The sequence below is a fragment of the Nannospalax galili genome, unplaced genomic scaffold, assembly GCF_000622305.1.
Source record: "Nannospalax galili isolate Female #2095 unplaced genomic scaffold, S.galili_v1.0 scaffold648, whole genome shotgun sequence".
NCBI classification, from domain to species: Eukaryota; Metazoa; Chordata; class Mammalia; order Rodentia; family Spalacidae; genus Nannospalax; species Nannospalax galili.
In genome coordinates, this window is record NW_008360311.1 from 4933728 (window position 1) to 4960226 (window position 26499).

Sequence of the window (26499 nt, forward strand, 5' to 3'; positions counted from 1 at the left end):
ACTAGAATCTCTCAAACTGTGAGCCAAAATAGGCTCTGTCTCCTTAGATGTTGAGTAACTCAGGTATTTATTATAGTAACAGACAGCTGACTAACACCTTCCCACAAATTTAGACCACTACGAGGGCAGACCATTTGGGCTAATATTCCGTGCCTTCCTCAGTACTAGTCCAGAGATGGTTCTTTCAGCAGCAAAGAACGCTCCGTCCAGCACTTCCCAAGCCCACCACTGCTTCATGTTTTCCCATAGCATGTAACCTTTCATCACTATCTGAATTGTGTAACTTTTTAAAATTAATTTTATGAGTGTTTTGCCTGCATAAATGTAAGTGTACCACATGTGTGCAGTGCCCATGGAGGCCAGAAGAGGTTGTAGGAGCCTTTGGAACTGGAGTTACAGACAGTTGTTAGCAGCCATGTGGGTGCTAGGAACAAAACCCAGGTCCTTTGCAAGAGCAGCCAGTACTCTTAACACTGAGCCATCTCTCCAGCCCCATAACTAATTTTTAAAAAATGCTTTATGTGTATAAGTGCATGTATGTACATGCACCCATGTCATGCAAGGCCTGCAGAGGTCAGAAGAGGGTGTTGCATCCCCTGGAACTAGAATTGTTAACAGCAGACAGTTGTTAGCCACCATTTGGGTGCTGGGAATCAAACCCTGGTCCTCTGCGAGTGCTCTAACCACTGAGCATCACTCCAGCCCCGTATCTATCTTTAAAACGAGTATCTTGACTTTGAGGCTGCAGTCTTATCATCAGTGTATTGATGAGCACACTGAACACATGACATGAATTAGGCTGAATGGTTGGGTAATGACACTTCAGAGCTGCTGATAGAACTCAGCTGATGGAGTGCTTGCCTAGAATACAAGCAGCCCTGGATTTGAGCCCTAGCACTGCATAGACCATATGTGGTGTTATATACATGTAATCCCAGCACCTGGAAGGTAGAGGCAGGAGAATTGGAAGTTCAAGGTGATCTTTAGCCAACAGTGAGTTTGAGACTAACCACGGCTACATGAGACCCTGTCTTTTTTTAATTTTTAAGTGTTTATGTTATGTGTTATGAGTATTTTGCCTGCACGTATGTAAGTGTACCTATGTATACAATGCCTGCAGAGACCAGAAGAGGGTGACAGATCCCCTGAAACTGAAGTTATAGATGGTTATTAGCATCCACGTGGGTGTTGGGAATTAAACCCAGGTCCTCTACAAGAACAGTCAGTGTTCTTAACCACTGAGCCATCTCTCCAGTCCCCAGACCCTGTCTTTAAATAATTTTTCTTCTTGCACAGGAAAAGAGCTGAGAGCCTCTATGTCTTACTGTGTGTGTGTGTGTCCAGTATAATGTACCTCATTATTATCCAATTTTAAGGTTATTCTGCAATTGCCAACTAAGACATCCATGAAAATTCTGACTCTGCAAGTCATCACCCCCAGGGAATGGCTACTAGTCTCAAGGGGAATGAGGTAAAAGCCACCATTATTCTGGAAAGGCATAATGGCCCAGTATTTACTTAATCAGCTGGCTAACAAACATATTCTGAGTGGCTAATTTGTGCCAAACACTGTTCCAGGATCTGAGGATTAGGCGGTGAAAAGACAAAAGCCCCCACCCCTCCACCATTTCATGGAGTTTAGCTTCCCTGGGGAAGTATAAAGAAAAGCTGGGTAAGCGCTGGTAGAATGTTGACTACTGTTTAGACAGAATGCTATCTGATGAACTTTGAACAGAGAGTGATGAAATGGAGATAGAGACAAATTCAGAGATAGAGAAACAGAGAAAAGGTATGGGGGGGAGAGAGAGACAGAGAGAGAGAGAGGCAGAGCAACCCAGGCAAAGGGAAGAGCATTGCCAAGTTCCTGAAGTGAGAACCAGCTTGGCATGTCACAGAAGAAAAAAGCAAATCCAAGAGTCCAGGGTGCACAAAGGAAATGCATAAAAAAGACAAGCGGGGACTGTTCAGGAGAACCATGCAGGGCAGGGTAGAAATATGGATTTTTATCTAAAGGTGCTGGGAAACCACAGGTGAGTTCTGAGCAACAAGTACCATAGTGCATAAGGGCATTCAGGCTGTCATGAGGTAAATGTGGGGGATGGGGGGCAGCAGAATGGAAACTAGGTAGCCAGAGGCCCCTGCTATACTTTGAGGATCACAGATTGGGCCATGGTGGTAGCAGAGTTTAGACTGAGGACTGATTTGGGAGGAACTGGCAGAACTTGCAGACATACTGGATGTGGGGAGTTAGGGCAGGAGTTTCTCTCTGGTCTTTGGCCATTTACAAGGCTGGGTGATAATAGTGGGTATGTTTGAAGGTGGGGAACAGGAACTCTGCTTTAGCAACAGTTTGCCAAATCTTGATGTTTGGTTCCTCATGTAGCAGATAAGGATTCTCCCCTGGTACCTGCTGGTCTCCTGGGGCGTGCTTATCGGTTCTGTCTAGAGCGGGCGGGCCTGAAGTTCTCCTTTGGGAATGGTAGCATCTCTTTGGGCAGGGGGTGGCTACTTGACTGTTTTTGAAAAAGTGAACTTCTCTAATATTGATTTATTTTCAATAATGAAGCCAACATTTTCACCTCCATCTAATCTCTCAGTTGATCTAAACTTAAGTCAGGAACAAAGGAAGTTACTGTTGACCTTTTCCAAAGTTATCAGTATTCAGAATAAAGTAGACATTCAGAAAGAAAAAAGAAAGTAACACCCTCCTTTATGCTTGTGGAAATTGAAAAGAAACAATAAACCTCTCTTTTTCATCTTTTGTTTGTTGTTGTTTGACCCAAGTTCAAGCTAAGTAGCTCTGGCTGGCCTGGAATTCATTATGTAGACCAGGCTAGCCTGGAACTTCCAATGATTCTTGTGCCTGTCCCCCCAGTGCTGGAATTTTAAGTGCACACCACCACAAATGCCCCTTTTACATCTTAGATGAAAATGCTCAAACCAAAGAAGAGACTAATTAGAGAATCAGAATTTTTAAATAAACCTTTCAGAACACAAGCCAGGCATGGTGGCACACACCTTTAATCCCAGCACTAGAGGCAGGTGGAGCTCTGTGAGTTCAAGGCCAGCCTGGTCTATATAGTGAGTTCCAGGACAGTTGGGGCTACAGGGAGACCCTGTCTCCAAAAGACCGAAGGAAAAAAAAAAAAAAACTTTTCAGAACACAGAGCACTGAGGCAACAATTACATATAGAAACTTTTTGGTCTGAGGATCCATTTTGCTCTTAAATATTACTGAAAACCTTAACCATTAAACATCCTAAACACCAATGAAAAGCATCCAACACCTTTTTAACTTTTAAAGAAGATTTATTTTTATGTGTATGAGTGTTTTTTCTTGCATGTTTATAGGTGTACCATGTGTGCCCAGTGGCTGCAGAAGAGGGAGTTGGATCCCCCGAAACTGTAGTTATGGTTATCAGCACTTTGTGGGTGCTGGGTACTAAACCCAGGTCCTCTGTAAGAATAGCCAGTGTTGGGGCTGGAGAGATGGCTCAGCGGTTAAGGGCACTGGTTGCTCTTGCAGAGGAGTGGGGTTCAATTCCCAACACCCACACAGTGGCTATGAACCGTCCTTAACTCCAGTTCCAGGGAAATCCGAAGCCCTCTTCTGACCTCCGTGACATTGTACAACACGGGTACACTCACATACATGCAGGCAATACACTCCTACACATAGAATAAAAATAATAAAATATTTAAAAAGAATAGCCAGTGCTCTTAACCACTGAGCCATCTCTCCAGCCCCCCCATTCAATATTTTAAACATCATTAAAGACCTTATCAAGCTTTTATTCAACATTCTTCAATATTTACCATATTAGAGATTTAAATAGATTTGTGTGTGTGTGTGTGTGTGTGTGTGTGTGTGTAGTTCTGAGGATCAAGCTCATGGCTTTGCAAATGCTAGGAAAGTGCTCAGTAAAACCATGTCCCCAGCTTATAAAACAGACATTTTAAAATTCAAGAAGATATGTCCACATCCCACCAAAGTCCAGAGCAACAACCTCATAGTGCATGGTAATCTCATGAAAGGATGAGCATGAAAAAGGCAAATATCCTAATGTTAGCATGAAAATGATTCTGACATCACATGCTCCTGAAAAAGTCTTGAATGCCCAAGATCCCCAAGTCACATTTTGAAAACTATGTGTTTAGACACATAAAGACCATGCGTTTGCACACCATTTGCCACAGCTTTTAAACTGGGCCTGTGCTTAGTCTGTATCTTGTCATTTTAAGGCAGAGCTGCTAGTTAACTCTGTTTACTCAAAAAAGGCAAAGGGTTTTCTAAAATAAAAAATAAATAAATAAAAAAGCCTGTGTAGCCCTGTAAAGTTGTACCCTACACTTGTTCCAAGAGGTGGATTTTTCCTTCGCCATCAACATTGTGAGAACATACTAGAGTTGGAATAATTCAACCAGAATGAAAGACTGTACTTTTCTTTTAGAATTAGGAATACTAAAGCATTCTTTGTAAAGGTATCATTTTTATTTTTTCATTTTATTTTTAGAAGAAGCATTTCATTACAGCTTTTAACATACTTTAACATGCTTTTAACATACATAAAAGGTATCTTTTTTTGAGCAAAAGAAACATAACTGTTACAGATTAATGTTAAAACATAGCAGTGTCTCAGTTTTCCATATCACACTGCACCACCTCCCTATACCACTTGCTAAGAGCACTGGCCATAGCCACATCATGGCCAATATGGGCCATTCTTTTATATGTGAACTAAATAACATATCGGCTGTACTGAAAATAATTACATACACTCACTTTTTTTCCAGATAGGTGAGAAATATTGTCAGCTGCCTACTTTAGCTAAGAAACAAGTACTTCTAATCCATATATATGTGTGTATATGTGTATGTATGTGTGTGTGTATGTATATATATATATATATACATACACACACATATGGTTTTGTTTTTTTGTTGACTGTTTTTGACAGTGTCTCCTTAGTTGCAGCCTGCCTGGAAGTCACCATGTGAACTAGGATAGCCTCGATCTCACAGAGATCCACCTGCCTCTGCCTCCCAAGGGCTGGGATTAAAGGTGCACACCACCATGCCTGGCGTTACAATCAATACTTATGACAATACCAAAACAGCTGGTATTTACCAGTTCCTCTTCATGCCACTCTCCCACAGTTTTTGTTATTGCTTCTTGCAGCACTGTGTGCGACACTTGTTATCAAAATCCTTCCCATTTTACTTTAATTTTGAACTTGAGATTTTCCAGATGACAGAAAATGATGAGACAGGAGGTCCCTGAAGTGTCTGTGATCTATCTTAATTATTATAACAGCTTTTCTCAGGCTGACAGGCCATAAACAGTTATAAACCACCTTAAACTGTTCAGACTGTAGACTAAAGTGCTCTGACACCAGGTTCCTGAATGAACCAGCCTGCAGTGGGGCCTGGGATACTGTAGGCACAAGAAAATGAGTCTTAGGTCTATAGTGGTCTTATACCAAATAGTCTACTTTTGCCTGCAGACACATCACCTTTAAAGAACCTCAGGGAAGGGGGCTGGAGAGACAGCTCAGCAGTTAAGAGCACTGGCTGCTTTTGCAGAAGACCTGGGTTCAGTTCCCAGCACCCACATGGCAGCTAACAACCATCCATAATGCCAGTTCCAAAGGATTTGACACCTCCTGAACTCCACAGGCATTGCATGACACAGGTGCACTTACATGCATGGAGGCATAAACACTTCTACATGTAAAATAAAAATAAATACTTTTTAAAAATCCCAGGAAAATACCTAGGAACGTCTTCCAAGCCCAGAAATTCTGCTGTTTCCTTATAAACCCCTCCTATGGGCTGACTGGGTTAGGAACCTATCACATCTTACTTTTTGGTGGAAAATGCCTTTTTTCTTTGTAAACATGGAAGCTCAGTTTGACCCAGGAGGTCCTACCACTTTCGGGCATGCGCTCCTTGACCTTGGTATGAACCAGGGACTCGTAGGCCTGATTGAAATGCCTCTTTTGAACTTGAAGTAGGCTGATGTGGTTGCTTCTTTCCATGAGACAGTAGGATTCACGCTTTTCATTCATCTCTTCCAGGAGCTGCTTTCTGCTGACTTTGTGTTTTTTAACAACTTCACTGCCCTTGTTCATAGATGCCATTTTGTCAACATACCAGTTATCAGCTGGTTCTTGCTGCCCTACAAGCAAATTAAAAATACTGCTTAACTTGGAAGCCAGGACTCACTACCATGTTGACAGTCACTGGGTCTTTCTCCTTCTGCAAGACTGCGATTTTCTAAATGTGGTAAACTGGCTAAAGTATTGTTCTTGTCCCAACAATACTGCAAAATTCAGCAGTATCCAATAATATTTTATTATTCTGCTCCAGTGAACTGACCGATCTAGGCTCGACTCTCGGAGAATGCTCCTTCAGGCTGAGTGTGGGAAGCGAGCACAGCCGAGCCAGCCAAAGATGGAGCCCTGGCTGGCTGCCAAACCTCGTGCTGTTTACTTTAACTCTTGGCTGATTGCCAAGGCTCGTGAATCCCGCTTGTTTACCCAAAGTCTGAAGTATGGTGAGCCCAAAAACAGGTGCTGCCAGCCTGATGATCTTGCTGCGTGGCTAATGAGCTGCACTCTGCCTGGCTGCTGCACGTGTGTGAGCTCTGATTGGTCCTGGCTAGAGGGAGGGCTGTTGGAAACGCTATATGAACAGCTGAGGTGTGTAATAGAAGAGAACAGAAGAGAACAGAACAACTACACGAGACAGCATCATAGTGAGAGAGAATGAAGTGAGAGAGAATGAAGTGAGAGAGAATGAAGTGAGAGAGAATGAAGTGAGAGAGAATGAACAGCATCATAGTGAGAGAGAATAAAGAGTGAGAGATATAATAGAACAGAACAGAAGCAGCATCATAGTGTATGAGATAATGAAAGAGAGAGAATAAAGGATGCAAGAGAAACAGAAGCTTGAACCTCACCTTGGTGTCTGTGTCGTCTTTCCTGGACTCTGCTGGACAGAGTCCCGGCTCGCGACAGCTGAGGGTCTGACTGGGCTTAGCTCCTGCCTGGGGGATGCCCTTGGATCTGTTCCCAAAATTTTAGGACTAGAAAAATCAAGAAAAATAGTTTTTCTCTAATCTAGTGTTTCAAGCAGAATCTGTATTCATTTTGTTTCTTGAAATTTTAGCATACTGAAAGAAACTTCTTAAAGTAAAGATATGAGAGGGAAAAGAAATTTGTGCTTATTTACTGGACTATTTTTTCCATCTCTGACATGCAAAATTTCCATTTTATATTTCTGACTTCCTTGGGACATTCATGACCCATGTCTTTTACAGTATCTGCTGAATTTGAACTCAGTGCAGTGGAGAAGCCTATTAAAAAGCAGTTGAGTGCCGGGCGTGGTGGCTTACACCTTTAATCCCAGCCCTCTGGAGGCAGAGGCAGGTGGATCTCTGTGAGTTCAAGGCCAGGCTGGTCTACATAGTGAGTTCCAGGCCAACTGGGAGACCCTGTCTCAAAAAAGACCGAAAAAAAAAAAAAAAAAAAAGCAGCTGACCCTGGGTATTTGTAATCCTAGCACTCAGGAGTTTAAGGCCAGCTGGGGTTATAGAGTGGGTTCCAGATTAGTCTGGCCTAGACCTGCTTCAGAAAACAAAACAACAAAAACATATAAAAGGTAATATATAAGCCACCTGAAAATATCCCGCCGGTATTCGAGTGATGTAAATAGACCACTTTAGCTATATATTGTAGACAAGAAAAAGAAAAGCCCCTTTCTTTCATTTTTTTGAGACAGGGTTTCCCTGTAGCCCCAGCTGGCCTGAACTTACTATGTAGAGCAGTCTAACTCAACAGAGATCCACCAGCCTCTGCCTCCCCCAGTGCTGGGATTAAAGGTGTGCACCACCACATCCTTCCCCCCAAAGTCCTTTTCAACACTGGATCTAACAAGTTTAAATTAAAGGAATAAAAAGAATGCCTTATAAACTGGGTGTGGTGGTGCATGCCTTTAATCTCAGCACTCAGGAGGCAGAGACAGGCAAATTTCTATGAGATTGAGGTCAGCCTAGTCTACATATCAAGTTCCAGGCCAGCTGGGTCTACATAGGGATACCCTGTCTCAACAAACAAACACCTTACAGATTCAATTAACATTAAATAGTATGATTGGCATCAGTAAAGCTGACCATTTCAACTGCCAATAATGATATAGTAAATACCAAGAATAATATGGATAAATCTCCAATTAGCTCAAATATTTTATTGTTAAATTTTCTTATTAAATGCTAATTCATTAGAGATTAAACTTGAAACTCTTATTTCTTTTAAAAAATTTTTATTTTTATTTTATGCATATAGTGTTATGCCTACATGTACGTAAATGCACCCGCCACTGTATCATGCAGTGCCCACAGAGGACAGAAGAGGGCCTCAAATCCCCTGGAACTGGAGTTACAGAAGATTGTAAACACCACATGGGTGCTGGGATTCAAACCCAGGTCTTCTGCAAGAACAGCCAGTGCTCTTAACTGCTGAGCCATCTCTCCAGCCCCCCCTCCCCTTTTGGGGGGGCATGAGCTCTACCACTGAATTATAGCCTCAGCCTGACCTTTAATAGTTTCACTACGTCCTCTGGAGGAGGCACACATGAAAAATGCACAGGGATATAATCTATAGTTTGTTAAAGGCTGACTTCACAGATGTACTGCAGATGACATACAGATGCAAAGTTCACCAACATCTCAAAACTCACACTTTTTTTTTACATGATTAGAAGCTTTTCACTACAGCTTTAACATATTCGGTAACACACTCCAGAGCAAGAGTATATTTCTTTCACAAGTGGGTGCAAGTTTCTAGGTTCACAGTAGTATAAGCCCTGTAAAACATAAAATTGGATGCGTTTTTCAAAATTCACACTTTTATAGCTACTTATAAATTGTTCAGGTAGAGATGCAGTAGTAAGAGCATGATTTCAAGTCATTTTGGTTTATATGCAAACCAGCTGTGTGCCTTGTTTGGCTTACTAACCTCTGGGCCTCAGCTTCTTGGCTCAGTAGACATAATATGCAACTCAGAGTGTCATACAGACTAAAGGAGCTAATATACATCAAAGTTTACTACTCATTGCCTGCCCTCAGCAAAGGGTCGCTTTATCATGTTAATGAGGCACTTTGAAAAAGAAAAGTGCTGTTGGCCAGGCAAGGTAGTTCACACCTTTGATCCCAGCATTTAGAAGGCAGAGGCTGGTGGATCTCTGTGAGATTGAGGCCAGTTTGGACACATAGTGAGTTCTAGGCCAGTTGGAATTACAGGGGAGACCCTGTCTCAAAAAAAAAAAAAAAAATGGTGAATAGTATTTCCTTGTCTCCCAAGTCACTAATCTGTTTACATGCCTGTGACAAGAACTGGTGGGATTCAGTAAAGATGGATGCTACCCTTGTTAAAAAATCAGTTGAGACTTTCAGGAAGTTGAAAGAGCATTTAGTCATGTGAGGCTCTTGTGAGCACCAGCCCTGTATATGACTGCAACAGGAACAGGTAATTCATCTACTTTTATAATCTTTTAGATGGAGACAAGTGATACATGTAACCTAAGATTCTGAAAGGTATTTGAATATAAAGCATGCATACATGATAGACCTTAATTATTTGTAGATTCCATATTTGTGAGTTCACCTCACTAAAATTCATTTCCTTTGCCCAGATTAATACTTGTCGCACTTTCACAATCATTGGAAGACAAGCACAATACAGCAAAAATTTTTGGCCTCACCTCCCTCTGCTTCCCTGGGCTGCACAACTGCCAGCCCCTTTCCTCGGTAAGTCCAGCGGCGCACACTGTGCCTTGACTCCCCCAGCCTCATTCACCCTCCCAGCTCCCCCGCCCCATCTCTCATCCTAGCCTGGGTACAGGCCAATTTCTTGTCTTGGTCTTTGCCCAAGCTCTATCTACATGGCATATGATAATTATAAGTACCAGACTGGTGGAACTAACCTTCTTGGATGTTTAACAGCCATACTATGAGGCCTATACTAATTTGGTCAGAGGGACATAAAGGACAATTTTTGCTCCTTGCCCTCCAAGATTGTCTAAATTCCAGGAGACTATGAGCATCTCTCAAAATGTCCTGTAACTGTGGTCTGTTCCAAGGGATTATGAGCATCTCTCAAAATGTCCTGTAACTGTGGTGAGTCACCTGTCCTCTTGATCAAGGAGGCCATGGAGACCCCACTAGATGGACTTGAACCAGTGTCCAGTCTACAAAGGAGGGTCAACATAGAGGAAACATTTCCTCCAGGCTTCCAAGTGAAGCCATCCATGGTCCAACAGGACCTTTGACATTCGGGTTTAAGCTCGGGCTTTCAGACTGCACCAATATAACAGATCCGTGCTGAGAGCCCCGGGTAGGGGAAGAAGGGGCTCTTTATAGGTTAGAGACAAAGGGAGGAGGGGAATAACAGTATCACTTTGTGGTTGGTCCAAGAATCCCGCGGGCGCCAACACACTTTTAAACTGATCTGTTGTACAGGATGCAGTGGACGTTTTTTATTGGCGGGTGCTGTACTCAGGGCTGTGGAATGTGCTGGCCATCTGTGTGGTCAGGAGTCTTCATTTTTACTCTATAGAGCAGTGTTCATGCCCGGGCTTATCTAATCTATAGTTTCCTGGAAGGGGAACAGCAGGAGAGGAATAGCAGCAGGCGTGCATTTCAAGCATTACACAGAAGCTGAAAAGAGCAATCAGTGGGGTGTCAGGAGGGGTCAAATGAAGGGGATCTCTGGGTCCTGCAAAAGGAGGGTCAACATAGAGGGAACTGAAGAGTCAAAATGCACTAACTCCATTTTGACTAGCTTCTTCAGACAAGCCCAGACAAGCCCAGGCATGTTGTAAATTTCCAGTTGCCCCCCCCCCCAAGGAAGCTATAGAGTAAGCGAGCCCTGGACGTGTAAAAAGCCTTATAAGGTATAAACGGGAACTTCTGGCCCTAAAGATAAGTCAGCACATTCCAATGCCCTGAAGACAGCCCCTACCAATCAGAATTTCCCCGTACCCAGGATATGGGGCCATCCAATCATTTTAAAAGATGCTTGGCATGTGTGGGTTCTGTGGAATTCCCCAATAAAAGCCCCTGCCTGCTACTGTTCAGGGCCAGACTCCGTCTTTGGCTCATGAAATCTGTGCCCAGGTAGCCGCCATTTGGTTGCTTTTGCTCTAAATTCCTGAATAAACCTTTTCGTACAAACTTCTTGGTATCTGTGGGAGTTATTCTTGATTCTCAGACCCTAACATTTGCGGGCTCGTCCAGGATTCAAGAATATAGACCCACGGGAGTGCACCAGCGAAGTCAGCCTTGGTAAGTTCACTTGCATTCGTTTCTCTCTCTCTACTTTCTCGGAAGTCCAGACACCCTGGAGCTCAATGGAGATCAGGAAAACACGCTATTGATCTCAGAGCTGGAAAACAGGGGACACCCCGACTCCTCTTCTGGTAGGGGGGGTCGTGTTCCAGTCTGATGTGGAATCCAGACAGGACCGACCCGAGATCTCAGCCGAGTCTGATGTGAAATCCAGACTGGCCAGACCTTTTTGGATCAGGGACTGGCAGCCTTTTCGGCTGACTCTGCGTGCTGCGAGATTTTCATCTCTCCTTCTAGGGAACTACTGTCTCAAACCTCCCTGTTTGAGAGCTCCTCTGTTTGGAGCTCTGTCTCACCTATCGACTCCTTATCCTGCTCCTCTTCACCCTTATTCCCTTCCTAATACTCTTTCTCCTTGAAGCCTATCCCACGATGGGCCAGAAGGTCTCATCATCCACTCCCCTTGATTTGATTCTGTCATTTTCAGAACTATAAATGGGCAGCCTCGACAATGTCCAGACTCCGTGTGAAGCTGGCCCACCTTTGGACCCTCTGTACCATCAAATGGCCCTCCTTCAAGGTTGAATGGCCATCGGAGGGGTACTTTAACCTAACTCTCATTTACAGGGTCCAAGGAATTGTGCTTGGGGAACCAGGATACCCTGATCAAATTCCCTACATCCTAGGTTGGTGATATCTGGTCAGTGACCCTCCTGACTGGCTATGCCCCTTGCTGCTGCATTTACCAACAAAGCCGGAGGGGTCAGCCACTTTGCTTCCCCTGAAGAAAGCCCAGACCAAAAATCCATTGGGTCCCAAAGTCCTCCCCTCAGCGCCAGAGGAGGATTTACTCCCACCCCCTTATGGGGCCCGACCACGTGTTCAGGATAGACCTAGAGAATGCAGATCCCGAGCCTCTTCCTCCTCCGGTTCCTCCCAGTCTCCATCCCCTGGTCTCCATCCCCAGCTCCCATGGCCAAGCCCAGCCCATTGCACACTCGCTTGCGGGGGGGGGGGGGACAGTACAAGCTCTTCCTCTGTGAGAGATTGGGCCCCCAAGGGAGGATGGAATTGCTCCTGTAGTCTACTTTCCCTTTTCTACTAGTGACCTGTATGATTGGAACTTACAAACTCCCTCCATGGAGAAGCCTCAGACCCTAGTTTCTTTCCTGGATACCGTTCTTTTTACCCATCAACCTACTTGGGATGATTGCCAACAGTTACTAAGTATCCTTTTCACAACTGAGGAATGGAACTGCATCATTAGGGAATGCAGACACACAGTCCCTGGAGACGAGTGACTGACCGAGAATGAGGACTTGATTGTGGCTGCTTTTCCCCTCACATGCCCAATGGAGGGATGGGACTATAACACTCCAGAAGGTAGGGAACACCTAAAAGTATCGCCAGATTCTAATGGGGGGTCTCCGGGCAGCTGCTAAGTACCCTACACATTTGTCTAAGGTCATTCAGGTGATGCAGGGAAAGGATGAGTCTCCTGGGGTGTACCTGGAGTGCTCCTAGAGGCCTTCAGAACTTATACTCCCATTAATTCAGAGGTCCCAGAGAATCAGATGGCCATCAATATGGCTGTCTTAGTTTTCTCTCTTCATTGCTGTGACAAAATACTCTGACCAATACCAACTTGGGGAGGAAAGGGTTTATTCAGCTTACATCTCCTAGGTCGCAGTTCATCAGGGAGCCCAAGGTAGGAACTCAAGGAAGGAACCTGGAAGCAGAAGCTAGAGCACAGGCCATGGAGGAATGCTGCTTACTGGCTTGCTCCCCTGGCCCCTGCTCAGCCTGCTTTCTTATGCAACACAGGCCCACCTGCCCAGGGGTGGCACCACCCACAGTGGGCTGGGCCCTCCCATATCACTCATAAAGAAGATGCCCCTCAGACATGGCCACAGGCCAGTCCAATAGAGGCAATTCCCCAATTGAGGATCCCTCAACCCAGGTGGGTCAAGTTGACACTAAAGTTATCCAGCACAATGGCTTTCGTGAATCAGGCAGCTCCAGACATAAAATGAAAACTTCAAAAGCTGGAAGGTTTCGAGGACAAAACCCTTTCTGAGCTGATGGCAGTGGCAAACAAGGTATTTAACAATAGAGAAATGCCTGAAGAGAGACAAACTAGAGGGCTGGCTAGGATACTGTTGGCTGAAAGAGCAACAAACCCCAAATGGGGGGACCGACACCCTACAAAAGAGGGGACCCAAGCCTCATGACCCCCACAGGACGGTCAGCCCTGCCTAAAAAGAGACCAGTGTACATATTGTAAACAACTGGGCCACTGGGCTAGGGAATGTCCTCAAAGGCCGGGATCCCAACCTCCCTCCAAGCCCAAGATCCTCAAACTGGCGAACCTAGAAAACTGAAGGGGCCCGGGCTCGGTGAACCTCCACCACAAGCCCTGGGTGACCCTACAAGTGGAGGGACAAGCAGTTGACTTCCTAGTTGACAATGGAGCACAATATTCAGTTTTGAAAGAGCCTATGGGAAAATTGACGAGTAAACACACTGGGTGGAAGGGGCCACGGGAATCGCTCAACACCCCTGGACCACCAAAAGGGAAGTAAACTTGGGTAAGAAGATAGTCTCACACTCCTTTATGGTGGTCCCAGAGTGCCCATATCCCTTATTGAGCAGGGATTTGCTAAATAAAATGCAGGCTCAGATCCATTCACTGGGAAAGGACCTCCTGATGTGACTGTACCAGACACACCTTATGTCCTATGTTTACAATTGGAAGAAGAATGGAGGGTGCACACCCTGCCACATCAACAGGGACCAACCACTATCCTCAAGGACCTCCCGGCAACAATCCCTGGAGTTTGGGTGGAGACTAATCCCCCAGGGAGGGCCATCCACCAGCCACTAATAATGGTGACCTTAAAAGCTAATGCTCAGCCTGTAAGGGTAAAACAGTACCAGATGATTCTCAAAGCCAGGGCAGGAGTTACCAAACACACAAACCGCCTTAGGGAGTTCAGTATTCTGGTTCCATGCCAATCTCCACAGAACACCTCTCTGCTACCCGTCAAGAAGCCAGGAACTAAAGATTTCCACACAGTGCAGGATTTGAGAGAAGTTAACAAGAGGGTAGAGGATATCCACCCTACAGTCTCCAACCCGTATACCCTGCTGAGCTCACTCTCCCCAGAGAGAAAGTCTATACTGTTTTAGATCTCAAGGATGCCTTCTTTAGCCTGACCTTGGCCGCGAAGGAAAGCCAACCCATCTTTGCTTTGAATGGTGAGACCCAAACCAGGGGTTTAATGGACAACTCACTTGGACACGACTGCCACAGGGGTTCAAGAACTCCCCCACAATATTGACAAGGCTTTACATCAGGACTTGCAGGAGTATCGGGCCTCGCACCCAGAGGTAAGCCTCCTACAGCATGTAGATGACCTGCTGATTGCCAGTAAGGATGAGGACATTTGTCTTCAGGCCACCAGAGATTTGCTCCTGCCCTTGGATCGACTGGGGTATAAAGTCTCTGCCAAGAAGGCTCAGCTCTGTATCACAGAGGTAATGTACCCGGGGTACATATTAAGGGATGGGCAGAGGTGGCTGTCACCAGCCAGAAAGCAAGCCATTATGGGAATCCCAACCCCAAGATCCCACAGGCAATTGCGAGAGTTCCTGGGGTCAGCAGGCTTCTGCCGGCTCTGGATATCTGGATTCACCAAGCTGGCAAAATCCCTGTATGAAGCCACTCTAGGGAATGAGTCATCCTTCCTATGGACTGAGACTCAGGAGAGGGCCTTTCAAGAAATTAAAAGGTTTTATTGTAGGCTCTGGCCTTGGCTCTGCCAGATATCCATAAGCCCTATCAGCTCTTTGTTGGCGAATGAGCCAGAATAGCGAAGGGAGTCCTGACCCAAATGCTCAGGCCTTGGAAGAGGCCTGTGGCTTACTTGTCAAAAAAACTTGATCCCGTGGCCTCGGGATGGCTAGGTTGCCTCAGAATTATCGTGGCTACGGCCTTATTGGTTAAGGATGCAGACAAGCTCATGCTGGGACAGCCCTTGACGGTCACCACCCCCGACTCGGTTGAGGGCATCCTCAGAAATCCCCCTGACCAATGGATGACAAATGCCTGGCTAACGCATTATCAGGCTTTGCTCCTTAACCCTCCACGCATCCAGTTCCTTTCCAGCACCACTCTCAATCCTGCCACCCTGCTTCCAGAACCGGAGGTACTCTGCAGTTTACATGGGACTCGGGAAGACCTGACGATGTTCCATGGCCCCACCCTGACTTAATTCTGTTCACAGATGGAAGTAGCTTCATTAAGGAAGAAACCAGGTATGCGGAGGCAGCAGTTGTCAGTCCACTGCAAACAATTTGGGCCTCCTCTCTGCTGGTCGGGACCTCTGCCCAGAAGGCTGAAATAATTGCCCTGACTCAGGCTCTAAAATTAAGTAGAGATCAGACTGCTAACATTTTCATGGATAGCCATTATGCTTTTGCTATGGCTCATGTCCACAGGGCCATATACAAAGAAAGAGGGCTCCTGACAGCAGAGAGAAAGACTATCAAAAATAAGCAAGAGATTTTGGAACTCCTGGAGGCCATATGGTTACCAAAGAGACTGGCCATCATCCATTGTCTGAGGCACCAAAAAGAGGATTCACTAGAGGCACAGAGAAACAGGAGAGCCGACCTAGCAGCCAGAGAGGCAGCCCTAATAGCCCCGAACCTACTGGTCATCCTGCCTGAACCCCTCTTGCCAGAAGAGCCCTACTCAGCTCAGGATGATCAGGATTTAGCTTCCCTGAAGAACACCAAGATCAAACATGGATGGAGATACACCTCTGATGGGAGGCTCATTCTGCCGCATAAGCTGCCAGAAGACCTATAAACTCCACAAAGGGACTCACCTAGGGAGGAGGAAGTTGCAAGAACTCTTGACTCCATACCACATTTTTGACCTAACTAAAATAATTGAGAACTGCCTTGCCAGATGTCGCCCCTGCCAGGTTACTAATCCAAGAGGGAAAGTCATGCCCCCAGCCAGAAGGGAGAGGGGCACTACGCCTGGAGTCCATTGGGAGGTGGACTTTACCAAGGTAAAACCTGGCAGGTATGGCTATAAATATCTCCTAGTTTTTGTAGATACATTTTCAGGATGGGTCAAAGTGTTCCCCACAAAGGGGGAAACTGCCTCAACGGTAGTTAAGAAGATCATCAATGAACTAACACAAAGGTACGGACTCCCCTCTGTGATTGGGACAGACAATGGACCAGCCTTCGTCTCTAAGGTAACTTGAGTTAATTAAAACACTGGGGACTAATTGGAAGCTACATTGTGCATACCACCCCAGAGCTCAGGACAAGTAGAGAGAATGAATTAGAACCTTAGAGACCTTAACCAAATTAACCCTAGAAACTGGTGATGACTGGATGGGCCTCCTACCTTTTGCCCTATATAGGGTCAGAAATACCCCCTACACTCAAGGCCTAACACCTTATGAAGTCACGTATGGCCAACTACCCCCTTTACTTCCCAGACTGCCTTCAGATGTGCTAATTGATTTGTCTGAATCCCAATTTCTTAAGTCCCTACAGGCCTTACAGATTGCACAAAACAACATTTTCCCTTTGCTGAGGCACATCTAGGAACTGCCACTGGCCCAACCACACAGATTCAAGCCAGGAGACCTTGTTTGGCTGAGGCGACACCACAAGGAGCCCCTTGGACCTCGCTGGAAGGGGCCACACATCGTGATCCTCATCACCCCCACTGTGGTCAAAGTGGACTGTGTCAAGACCTGGATACATCACTCACATCTGAAAGCTGCATTGGGATTGGTCAGACCAAGCTGACAAGAGATGGAAGGTCACAGGGGTAAAAGACAATCCTCTCAAGCTAAAAGTCACTGCTACACCCTAATTCTTGCTGCCTTTTTATGTTTTCTCACAGACCTGCCCTAGCTAAGTGCCCCTATGGACTCCAAAGCCTCACCTGGATAGTTAGTAGCACATCCACTGGGAAGATAGTCCTAGATGAGAGGTCCTCTCACCTAGGACCTCTAGGTACCTGGTTCTCCAAGATTACATTTGACCCTTGCGATCTGCTTGAAGGGACTTGGGACTTGTCCTCTTCATCAGGCACTGCAAACTACAGTTGCCAGAGTCCCTACGCCTGAAAGAGGACTCGGGAACACCACTTTTATGTTTGTCCAGGCGACAATGGTAGCTGGAGAAATACCTGTGGGGGGCCGGAGGACTATTTTTGTACCTCTTGGGGCTGCGTGTCCACTGGATATATTAACTGGGCTGCCCCAGTCACTACTGACTTAATCCAGGTAACTGTGGTTCCTGGCCGGTCCTGGCTTACTAGACACCATGACACAAGACAACTTAGTGGACCCTGTACTTCCCTTAGATGCATCCCTATCTCCTTAAGCTTTACCCCAAAGGGAAAGGAACTTAAACAACAAAAATGGATTGATGGGTGGACTTGGGGCCTCAGGCTATATGCCTTGGGGACTGACCCAGGAATACTTTTTTTGGTCCGTCTTCAGGTGGATCCAGTCTTAGGAACCCAGATGGGGCTGGCTCGGACAATGCTACAGCCCACTGGATGACCAACACCGGCCTTGACAATTTTTCAATCTACCAAATGGCCAGCCCCTAGCCAAACTGTCCAACCTGACAAAACTGCCACTCTGACCACCCACAGATCTACCCCTTCGGGGGTCCACAAGGCCCAAGAGCCCCTGCAGCCATCCTCTGGACTTACGAATCTCCTAAATGCCACCTTTATTGCTTTAAATAACATCTCCCCTAACCTCACTATCCATTGCTGGTTTTGCATGGACCCAAGCCCTCCCTTTATGATGGGCTAGCCCTCCCAGGAAATTATACTGTCACTTCTGACCCCACTACCTGTATAATTTCCCCACCTATGGGAAGAAGGGGACTTACCCTTACCCAAGTGTATGGAAAAGGGCTATGTGTGACTCCCTCACATAAAATTGTCCCCCTTCTTACCAACATCTATGTAACTGTTCAAGAGATAGGGTCTACTATACCTAATCCATATATGGTGACCCCCAACTCTACTTGATGGGCCTGTACCTCTGGCCTAACTACGTGCCTCCACTCCTCCATTTTAAACCAGACCGGGGATTTTTGTGTACTAGTGCAGCTGGTTCCCCATCTATATTATAGAACAGACACAGAAATGGAAACCAGAGTCTCAGAAGAGTCTAGACCTCATAGGGCCACAGGAACCACTACAATTGTCCTGTCTACTTTACTCGGGGTTGGAATAACCACCGCAACTGGTCTGGGGGCCTCGGCACTAGTCCTCCAGGATAAAAATTACCACCTCCTTAGGCAGGCCATAGACGTAGACATACAATCATTAGAAACATCTATCCGCCACCTCGAAGCCTCTCTATCCTCTTTAGCTGAGGTAACCTTACAAAATAGAAGAGGGCTGGATTTACTTTTTCTAGAAAAAGGAGGACTCTGTGTTGCCCTAGGGGAACAGTGCTGTTTCTATGTCAACCATTCAGGAGTTATAAAACAGTCTTTGGCCAAAGTCCATAAAAGACTTAAGGAAAGAGAAAACGAATGACTAAATCAACAAAATTGGTACAAATCCCTATTTGACTGGTCCCCATGGTTAACAACTTTGATCTCAGCGATGGGGACCTCTCCTCTTACTCCTACTAGCAGTCACCTGTGGCCCCTGTATTCTTAATGCCTTGCTCAAATTCATCCAAGAACAGATACAGACAGTCCATTTAATGGTATTACGCTCCCAATACAATCATTTAAGCCAAGATCCTGAACCTCATGAGGATACAGAAATGATCCACTACCCTAGTTGCGCCGTCTAACCTCTCCTTTCTGCTTCTGTATATTGCTTGGTTTAAAGATTTAACCCTTGCCATAACTCTAGGGGGGAATGAAGAGTCAAAATGCACTAACTCCATTTTGACTAGCTTCTTCAGACAAGCCCAGACAAGCCCAGGCATGTTGTAAATTTCCAGTTGCCCCCCACCCCAAGGAAGCTATAGATTAAGCGAGCCCTGGATGTGTAAAAGCCTTATAAGGTATAAATGGGAACTTCTGGCCCTAAAGATAACAGTCAGCACATTCCAATGCCCTGAAGACAGCCCCTACCAATCAGAATTTCCCCCGTACCCAGGATATGGGGCCATCCAATCATTTTAAAGGATGCTTGGCATGCATGGATTTCTGTGGAGTTCCCCAATAAAAGCCCCTGCCTGCTACTGTTTGGAGCCAGACTCCATCTTTGGCTCGTGAAGTCTGTGCCCGGCTAGCCACCATTTGGTTGCTTTTGCTCTAAATTCCTGAATAAACCTTTTTGTACAAACTTCTTGGTATCTGTGGGAATTATTCTCAATTCTCAGACCCTAACAGGAACATTTCCTCCATGCTTCCAAGCAAATCCAGCCATGGTCGAGCAGGACCTTTGACTTACCTTCACATAGGTGGAACTGGTAAAAGAAAGGAGCCAGGGGCTCCTCTCAAGCCCATGTGACCCCTGGGAACAGATCCTCAAACAGCTTTAAGAGTAAAAATAAATTGGTTTATCTGGGCCAACTGTATGGCCTTAAACATCCAAAAGGAAAGTATAATGAAAGATTAAAGGAGCCAATATAACTTCTTAAGAGTCCATATGTATAGCTAAAGGCTACATAACAAGCAACAATGCCAGATAGGAGATACCTTTTTTTGAGTTGTTGGCCAGGGTGGCCCAAGGGATTCCCAGATAGTAACTCAGCATAGAACTGGGAAAATGAACAGCAGATCCCAATCTTATCTAAAGGAATATTGACAACTGACTGCTGCTAGATGAGGAACAGCTGATCTTCCTAAAACAAGGATCTCTAGATAGGTTGACTAGATTCAGCAGACTGACAAGCACTGGGGAATGGCTGGGGGCGCCGACAATGCAGTGGACAGTAGCAGGGATGACAGAGTATAAGGGCTCTAGTGGGAGTTGGGGGAGGCTATGGGAGGGTGCCATCTGGGAAGTGGGTATATAGATGAATAAGATTGTTTGGGGTGTCCTGTGTGATACACACACACACACACACACACACACACACAATTATACCATTAAAAATGAGTTATATTTGAGGAGGAAGCATATAAATTTACATCATGTTAATTAGTAGAGGTGATAAACATTACCACTGAAATCTACCCAATGACGTTATATCCACACACAGGTGTGAAGGATCCAAGTGCAACCGACCATGACTAGTAATAATCAGATACATACAGATTAGAGACACATGTGCCAACATCTAAGCGTTATTAGCAAAAACAATGAGTCTTTCTGTAAGAAACAGTATATTTTAAAGTGAAATGGAGATCTTTTTTAAAGGTTAAAAACTCATTCAACTTTATGTCTTACAGGAATTATACTGAGTTCAATATTGAATAATGTATTAATTCAACTGTGAACCTAAAAATTTTATAGCCACTTTTGAAAGAGATGTATCTTTGCTCTGGAAATTGTTATTGAGTATGTGAAGGCTGTAATGAAATGCTTCTTCTAAGAAAATAAAATAAAAATGTTTTGAATCTCCGAAGGCCCACACTCCCCAGGTGAGGCTAATTATGGCCATCCTCTGCCTGTTTTTTTCAGCTCTCAGGTTTCAAACTAGTGTTTTTGTGTTCTATTTAGTGCCATGTTTTTCACATTTATGAGTGGTTTTATTTCTCTCTGTGTTTAAAATGCGCTGAGTATAGTAATGAAGTGTTCTCAAGTATTTCTACAAAAGAAAGCTGTGATGTGCCTTGTAGGAAAACACATTAGATAAGCTCCGGATAGGCATGAGATGAAGAGCTATTGGCTGAGAGCTCCATCAATCAAATATCAGTGAGTTATCAATGTATATTAAATACAGAACCTTTAAACAGAAACCAGGTGCACTGGTACACTTGTAGTTCCACAATCATTGGACAAGTACAGGAGGCTGAGGCAGGAGGATGACTTGAGCTCAGCAGTTCAAGACAAGCCTGGATGTAGTGCAGCAAGATCCCATTTCAAAATAACAACTTCAAACATACATAAAATAAGGTTATGCAGTAACTGGTTGGCAAAAAATTGTGTTACCAGAAGCTTTCAGGAGCTGAATCCTTTAGATTAGTACTGACTAATTGGGTACTTACAGTGACTTTATAGACTGTAACTGCCATAATGATGAGAACTTGACATATAGAGAAACTATATTACCATGTTTACAGGTACATCATCAGTTATAAATTACCTTTAATACCAACCCAAAGGCTATCAGAAATCCAGTGTGGATGAGCCCACTGGAATGTTTCCTCAGTGATGGAATGTTCTGGTCTATGCCATCGCAACTATGTTCTATTTGCAGAACCCTCATTAAGAAGAGTTTTGGAGTCAGAGACCATTTACTTACAAGTCATGTGACCTTGGAAAAATTACTTGACCTTTAAAAAACTCAGTTAAGATGTCAAATCACCTGTAAAATGGAAATAAAGATACTTACTTCATGCCTAGAGAAATGCCTCAGTAGTTAAGATGACTGGCTGCTCTTGCAGAGGACCCAGATTCGATTCCCAGCACCTACATGGCAGCTAACAACTGTCCCTAACTCCAGTTCCAGGGGATCTGATGCCCTCTTCTGGCCTCTGTGGGCATTTCTCGACATGGGTGCACTTACATACATGCAAGCAAAATACTCATCCATGTAAAACTAACATTTTAAAAAGATATTCACTTCATTGTGCTTGTTGTATGGCAGATGATGAATGAGGAGCCAGGACTAAATGAGGTATACATGTGAAGCTCTGTGCACTATGACTGCCTTTAGTTTACTGCACATGCTTGTATCTTGTGAGCACAAGTTCTGTGCCTGGTAATACTGAGTGTAATGGCAACAACTACTTGCTCACATGGAGGCGAGTTCTAGAGCTCAGTGATCTCAAGTCTAGTGTGCTGGCATGAACCTGAAGTTCCAGCCAGGCAGGAGGACCACTTGAGTTCAGGAATTTGGGGCCAACCTGAGTAACACAACATCTTATCTCAAAAGGAAAATACCTTCATATTTTACACAGAGAATCATTCAGATAGCTATTTTCTCAGAAGAGATGCTCTTTTGTTTCCACATGGGTGCTGGGAACTGAACCTGGTTCCTCTGTAAGAGCAGCCAGTGCTCTTAACCACTGACCCATTTCTCCAGCATCCTCATTTTCTTCAAATTAGTCACTGCTCCCTAAACAGCTACTGAGTGCAGGTGGTTCTGCATGGTAGAGCCTGTTAAGTGCAAAATCCTCAAGAAGATAAAAGATCTTGTCCATAGCTTCAAGAAGCTCAGATCTAAGGAAAAAAACATGTGAAGGAAGAGCTAAGTCACTTTGTAGGAACTCTGTGTGTAGTCTTCACAGTGCTGTCAAGGTCAGAAGAGGCAGGTTTCTTGAGTTTCAGTCATGGGAAAAGACCAAAAGGAGAGGTAGGACTTGAGCTGGACCATAAGGGATGTGGGCAGGATCATTCAAGGAAGACTGCGTGATAAACACGTACATGGCACACTGGAAGTGCAGAGCAGACCATTGTGGCACAAGTTCATCTCCGCTTTGTCCTTCTCAGCTGCAGGGACTGTCTCCAATGTGCCCACTGAGCCACACCAGCTCCATCTCCCATCTAACCAAATAGATGGTGTGTTAGCAACATTGTGCTCTCAGGTCTGGATCTGGGGAATTTGTTTTGCTATGGTAGGTAATAAATATCGGCTGCTATATTAATGGTACTTATTCATTCACAGATACTGATAATTACTTTCCAGACATGGTGCTAGGGGAAGGAGATTCAAAGATGATTTAAGAGAGTTGTGTGTGGTGGTGCACACCTATGATCCCAGCACTTGGGAGGCTGAGGCAGGAGGCAGGAATCTGAGGCTAACTTGGGCTATATAGGAAGACCTTGTCACAAAAAAATTTTTTTTGAAAAAAATCTTTAAATAAGCAACATAACAAATTTTTAAAAACTGACTTACATGTTTTCTAGCTCCAAGCAGCTATCCACATTATTAATGCTAGAAAGCAGTGTTGTACATAAATGATGGGACACGACAGAGACACGTACAATTTGTTTGCATATTCCCCGTCTAGTTTTTCTGGAAACAACTGAGAGTTTATAACTAGATCTGCTCTTTTGTAACTGTTATCTTGCTAGCCTCCTCCAATTCCTATGAAAATAATGTGGGGCCTTTCACCACAGGTGAGAGGTACTATGTTGGGGCTAGAAAGAAGACCGTACAGTTAAGAGCACTGGCTGCTCCTGCAGAGGACCTGGGTTCAGTTCCCAGAAGCCACATGACAGTTAACAATCATCTGTAACTCCAGTTCCAGGGGATCTGACACCCTCTTCTTGCCTCTGCAGGTACTAAATGATATGGGTGCACTCACATGTACGCAGAATACTCATACACATAAAATAAAAATAACTTTAAAAAATGTATTATCATGTGATTTATTGTCTTAAATATCTTCATCTTTTTTTACCCCATCATCTTTTTTTCTAACTCAAATTCATCATGACTACTACAATATATTTTGATCATTCTACTGTTCTAGTCCAGAATGTCAGTTGTTCTTTAATGTTAAGAGAATGAAGCTGAGATTTTTTTTAAACCTATAATTCCAGGCCTTATCCCATTTGGGGATAAGAATGGTAAGACCATTCTTTACACGTTAGCCATCCCAGTCTCCTTCAACGGTCTTTTCTAGTATCTAGAGTGCTGTTCCCCTTCTTTACAATATTTTATCTTGCTTCCCTTGACCAAAACTTCATTGGATGGTTCAGCTCTAAAGAGGCTAGTGATGGAAGTAGGTGATGCTACTAACTTTTCTGTAACTGTCTCCAGCTCCCCACCCTACCACATGCCTTCCCTCCCAAAGCTATAAGACCTTAACACTATTCATAATCTTCCTCATGGAAAGGATGTATAGAGGTACATGCAGTGGTATGTGTATAGCCTTCCCTCCCAAAGCTACAAGATCTTAGCACTATTCATAATCTTCCTCATGGAAAGGATGTATACAGGTACATGCAGTGGTATGTGTATGTGTTCACCTACAGGCTTACCATTGCTCATCAACTCAGAATTGCTCTGCTCTACTCTCTGGCTTCATTTCAGATAAGCGGTCTCCTCAGCGGCTTTCTGGACTTCACACTTGGTATCTTTTGCCTAGACCTTTTTGAATTAACAGCTTAGCTTCCCTTGTAGCCCAGCTCCATGTGGCACTTCCTCTAAATACAGATTCCAGGAGCTGCTTGTTCTCTCAACTCTGAGCCAACAGACTGGAGTGTTTGTCTGGACTGGCCAGGGTTAAGGAGGGGACTAAAAGTCTATATTTGTTGGTACAATTCCTTCTTCAAGGTTTCACTAAATGAATTGAGATAGTGAACTCTGAGGAAATGGATTGCACAATCGTTTTAGCATGAATTTGGCAATGATGGTATTAATTTCTTTAGGTGGGAGGGATAAGCAGTAAATTTACCGCAAAGTTAGTATAACTTCGTATAACTGTATAACTCCTGCTAAGACAAGCCTCAAGCTGAAACGGGGAAAAAACCTGAATGGGGCTGGAGAGGTGGCTCAACAGTTAAGAGTACATACTGCTCTTAGCCAGGCATGGTAGCACACGCCTTTAATCCCAGCACTCAGGAGGCAGAGGCAGGCGGATCTCTGTGAGTTCAAGGCCAGCCTGGTCTACATAGTGAGTTCCAGGACAGCTGGGGCTACAGGGAAACCCTGTCTCAAAAAGACAAAAAAAAAAAAAAAAATTGCTAGTACTTAAGGACTTTCTTGTGCTAACTTGTGACTTGGGAGGAATCAACTTAGGAATCAGGTCATCACTATCAGTCCCTGTCTAGAGTTTGTGATCACAAGATCAATCACACCAACAAGGCAAATCTCTTACTTAGATAAATGACTTTACAAGAAAATGAAGAAAATCAAACACAATATTTTTGGCAATGTTTATATAATTATCATAATAATCAGTGTGCGTTTTGTTACCTAAGTTGTTTGAACATTTTAGACTCTGGTGTATTACAGAATCTGATTTATTAGGCTTGTAATTTTATTTTATTTATTATTATGGGAGTATATGTTGTGAATGTGTGAGCGCCAATGTGCACAGACCACAGTACATATGTGGAAGTCAGAGAACAGTTTGCAGGTGTCAGTTCTTTCCTTCTATCATGTGGATTCCAGGGACCAAACTCAGATTTGGTAGCAAGTGCTTTTACCTATGGAGTCATCTCACTGATCCTAGATTTGTCATTTTAATCAATATTTAATTTCACTTGTATTTACTTCAAAGCTGAGCATTTTCTTATGGACAGTATTTTGCTATTTAAAGGGCTATGTTTTGATTTAAAAGTTTTGAAGAGGGGACAGAAAGATTGTAAAAGCCAGGGGAGCTGGTGCACAACCATAAAGAAACAGTCTTACAGGCTCCTGGGACCTTGCTCATATGAACTTAGCAACAGTGACAGCATGCACAAGACCCATGCAAACTCAACAGACAAAACCCAGCATAGAACTGGGGAAATGGACAGGAGGCCATAACTTAGGTAAGGAACTACTGGCAGCTGATTACTGCTGGGTGAGGGAGAGTTTATCTTCTTTAAGAGAGCGACGCTAGATAGGCTGAACAGGCTCCAGTGAATGAACTCATACCTAGGGACATCTGGGTACACAAATGTGACTTGACAGGCTTTAATATATATGACAAAATGCATGAAGTCCTGTGGGTGGGCTATGGGGGGAGATGCAGATAAGGAAGGGGGGCCTAAATATGATTAAGATATATTGTATGAAATTCACATTCTATAAAAATGTTTTTTTAAAGTTTTGATTTACTGGGGCTGGAGAGATGGCTCAGTGGTTAAGTGCAGTGACTGCTCTTGCAGAGGACCTGGGTTCGATTCCCAGCACCCACATGGCAGCTATGAACTGTCCTTAAATCCAGTTCCAGGGGAATCCAAAGCTCTCTTCTGACCTCTGCGGCATTGCATGACATGGGTGCACTCACATAAATGCAGGAAATATTCATACACATAAAATAAAAATAATAAAATAAAATATTTCTTAAAAATTTTTGATTTA

The 26499-nt window shown here is 44.3% G+C and overlaps 1 protein-coding gene across 4 annotated transcripts in view; it reads right to left on the reverse strand.

Moving 5' to 3' along the window:
- Window positions 1–5672: 5672 nt before the first annotated feature.
- The window catches only part of Spata45 (spermatogenesis associated 45), a 37307-nt gene continuing 16480 nt past the window's right edge, over window positions 5673–26499 (reverse strand). For 2 of the 4 annotated variants that reach the window (XM_029559463.1, XM_029559462.1), the window contains one exon: window positions 5673–6178. In XM_029559463.1, the coding sequence (XP_029415323.1) occupies window positions 5853–6140 (288 nt within the window). In that variant the 5' untranslated portion in view covers window positions 6141–6178 and the 3' untranslated portion in view covers window positions 5673–5852. Of the gene's footprint in view, window positions 6179–6961; window positions 7088–8739; window positions 8791–26499 lie in introns of those variants that run through there. The other 2 variants (XM_008824844.3, XM_029559464.1) reach the window with 2 other exon arrangements.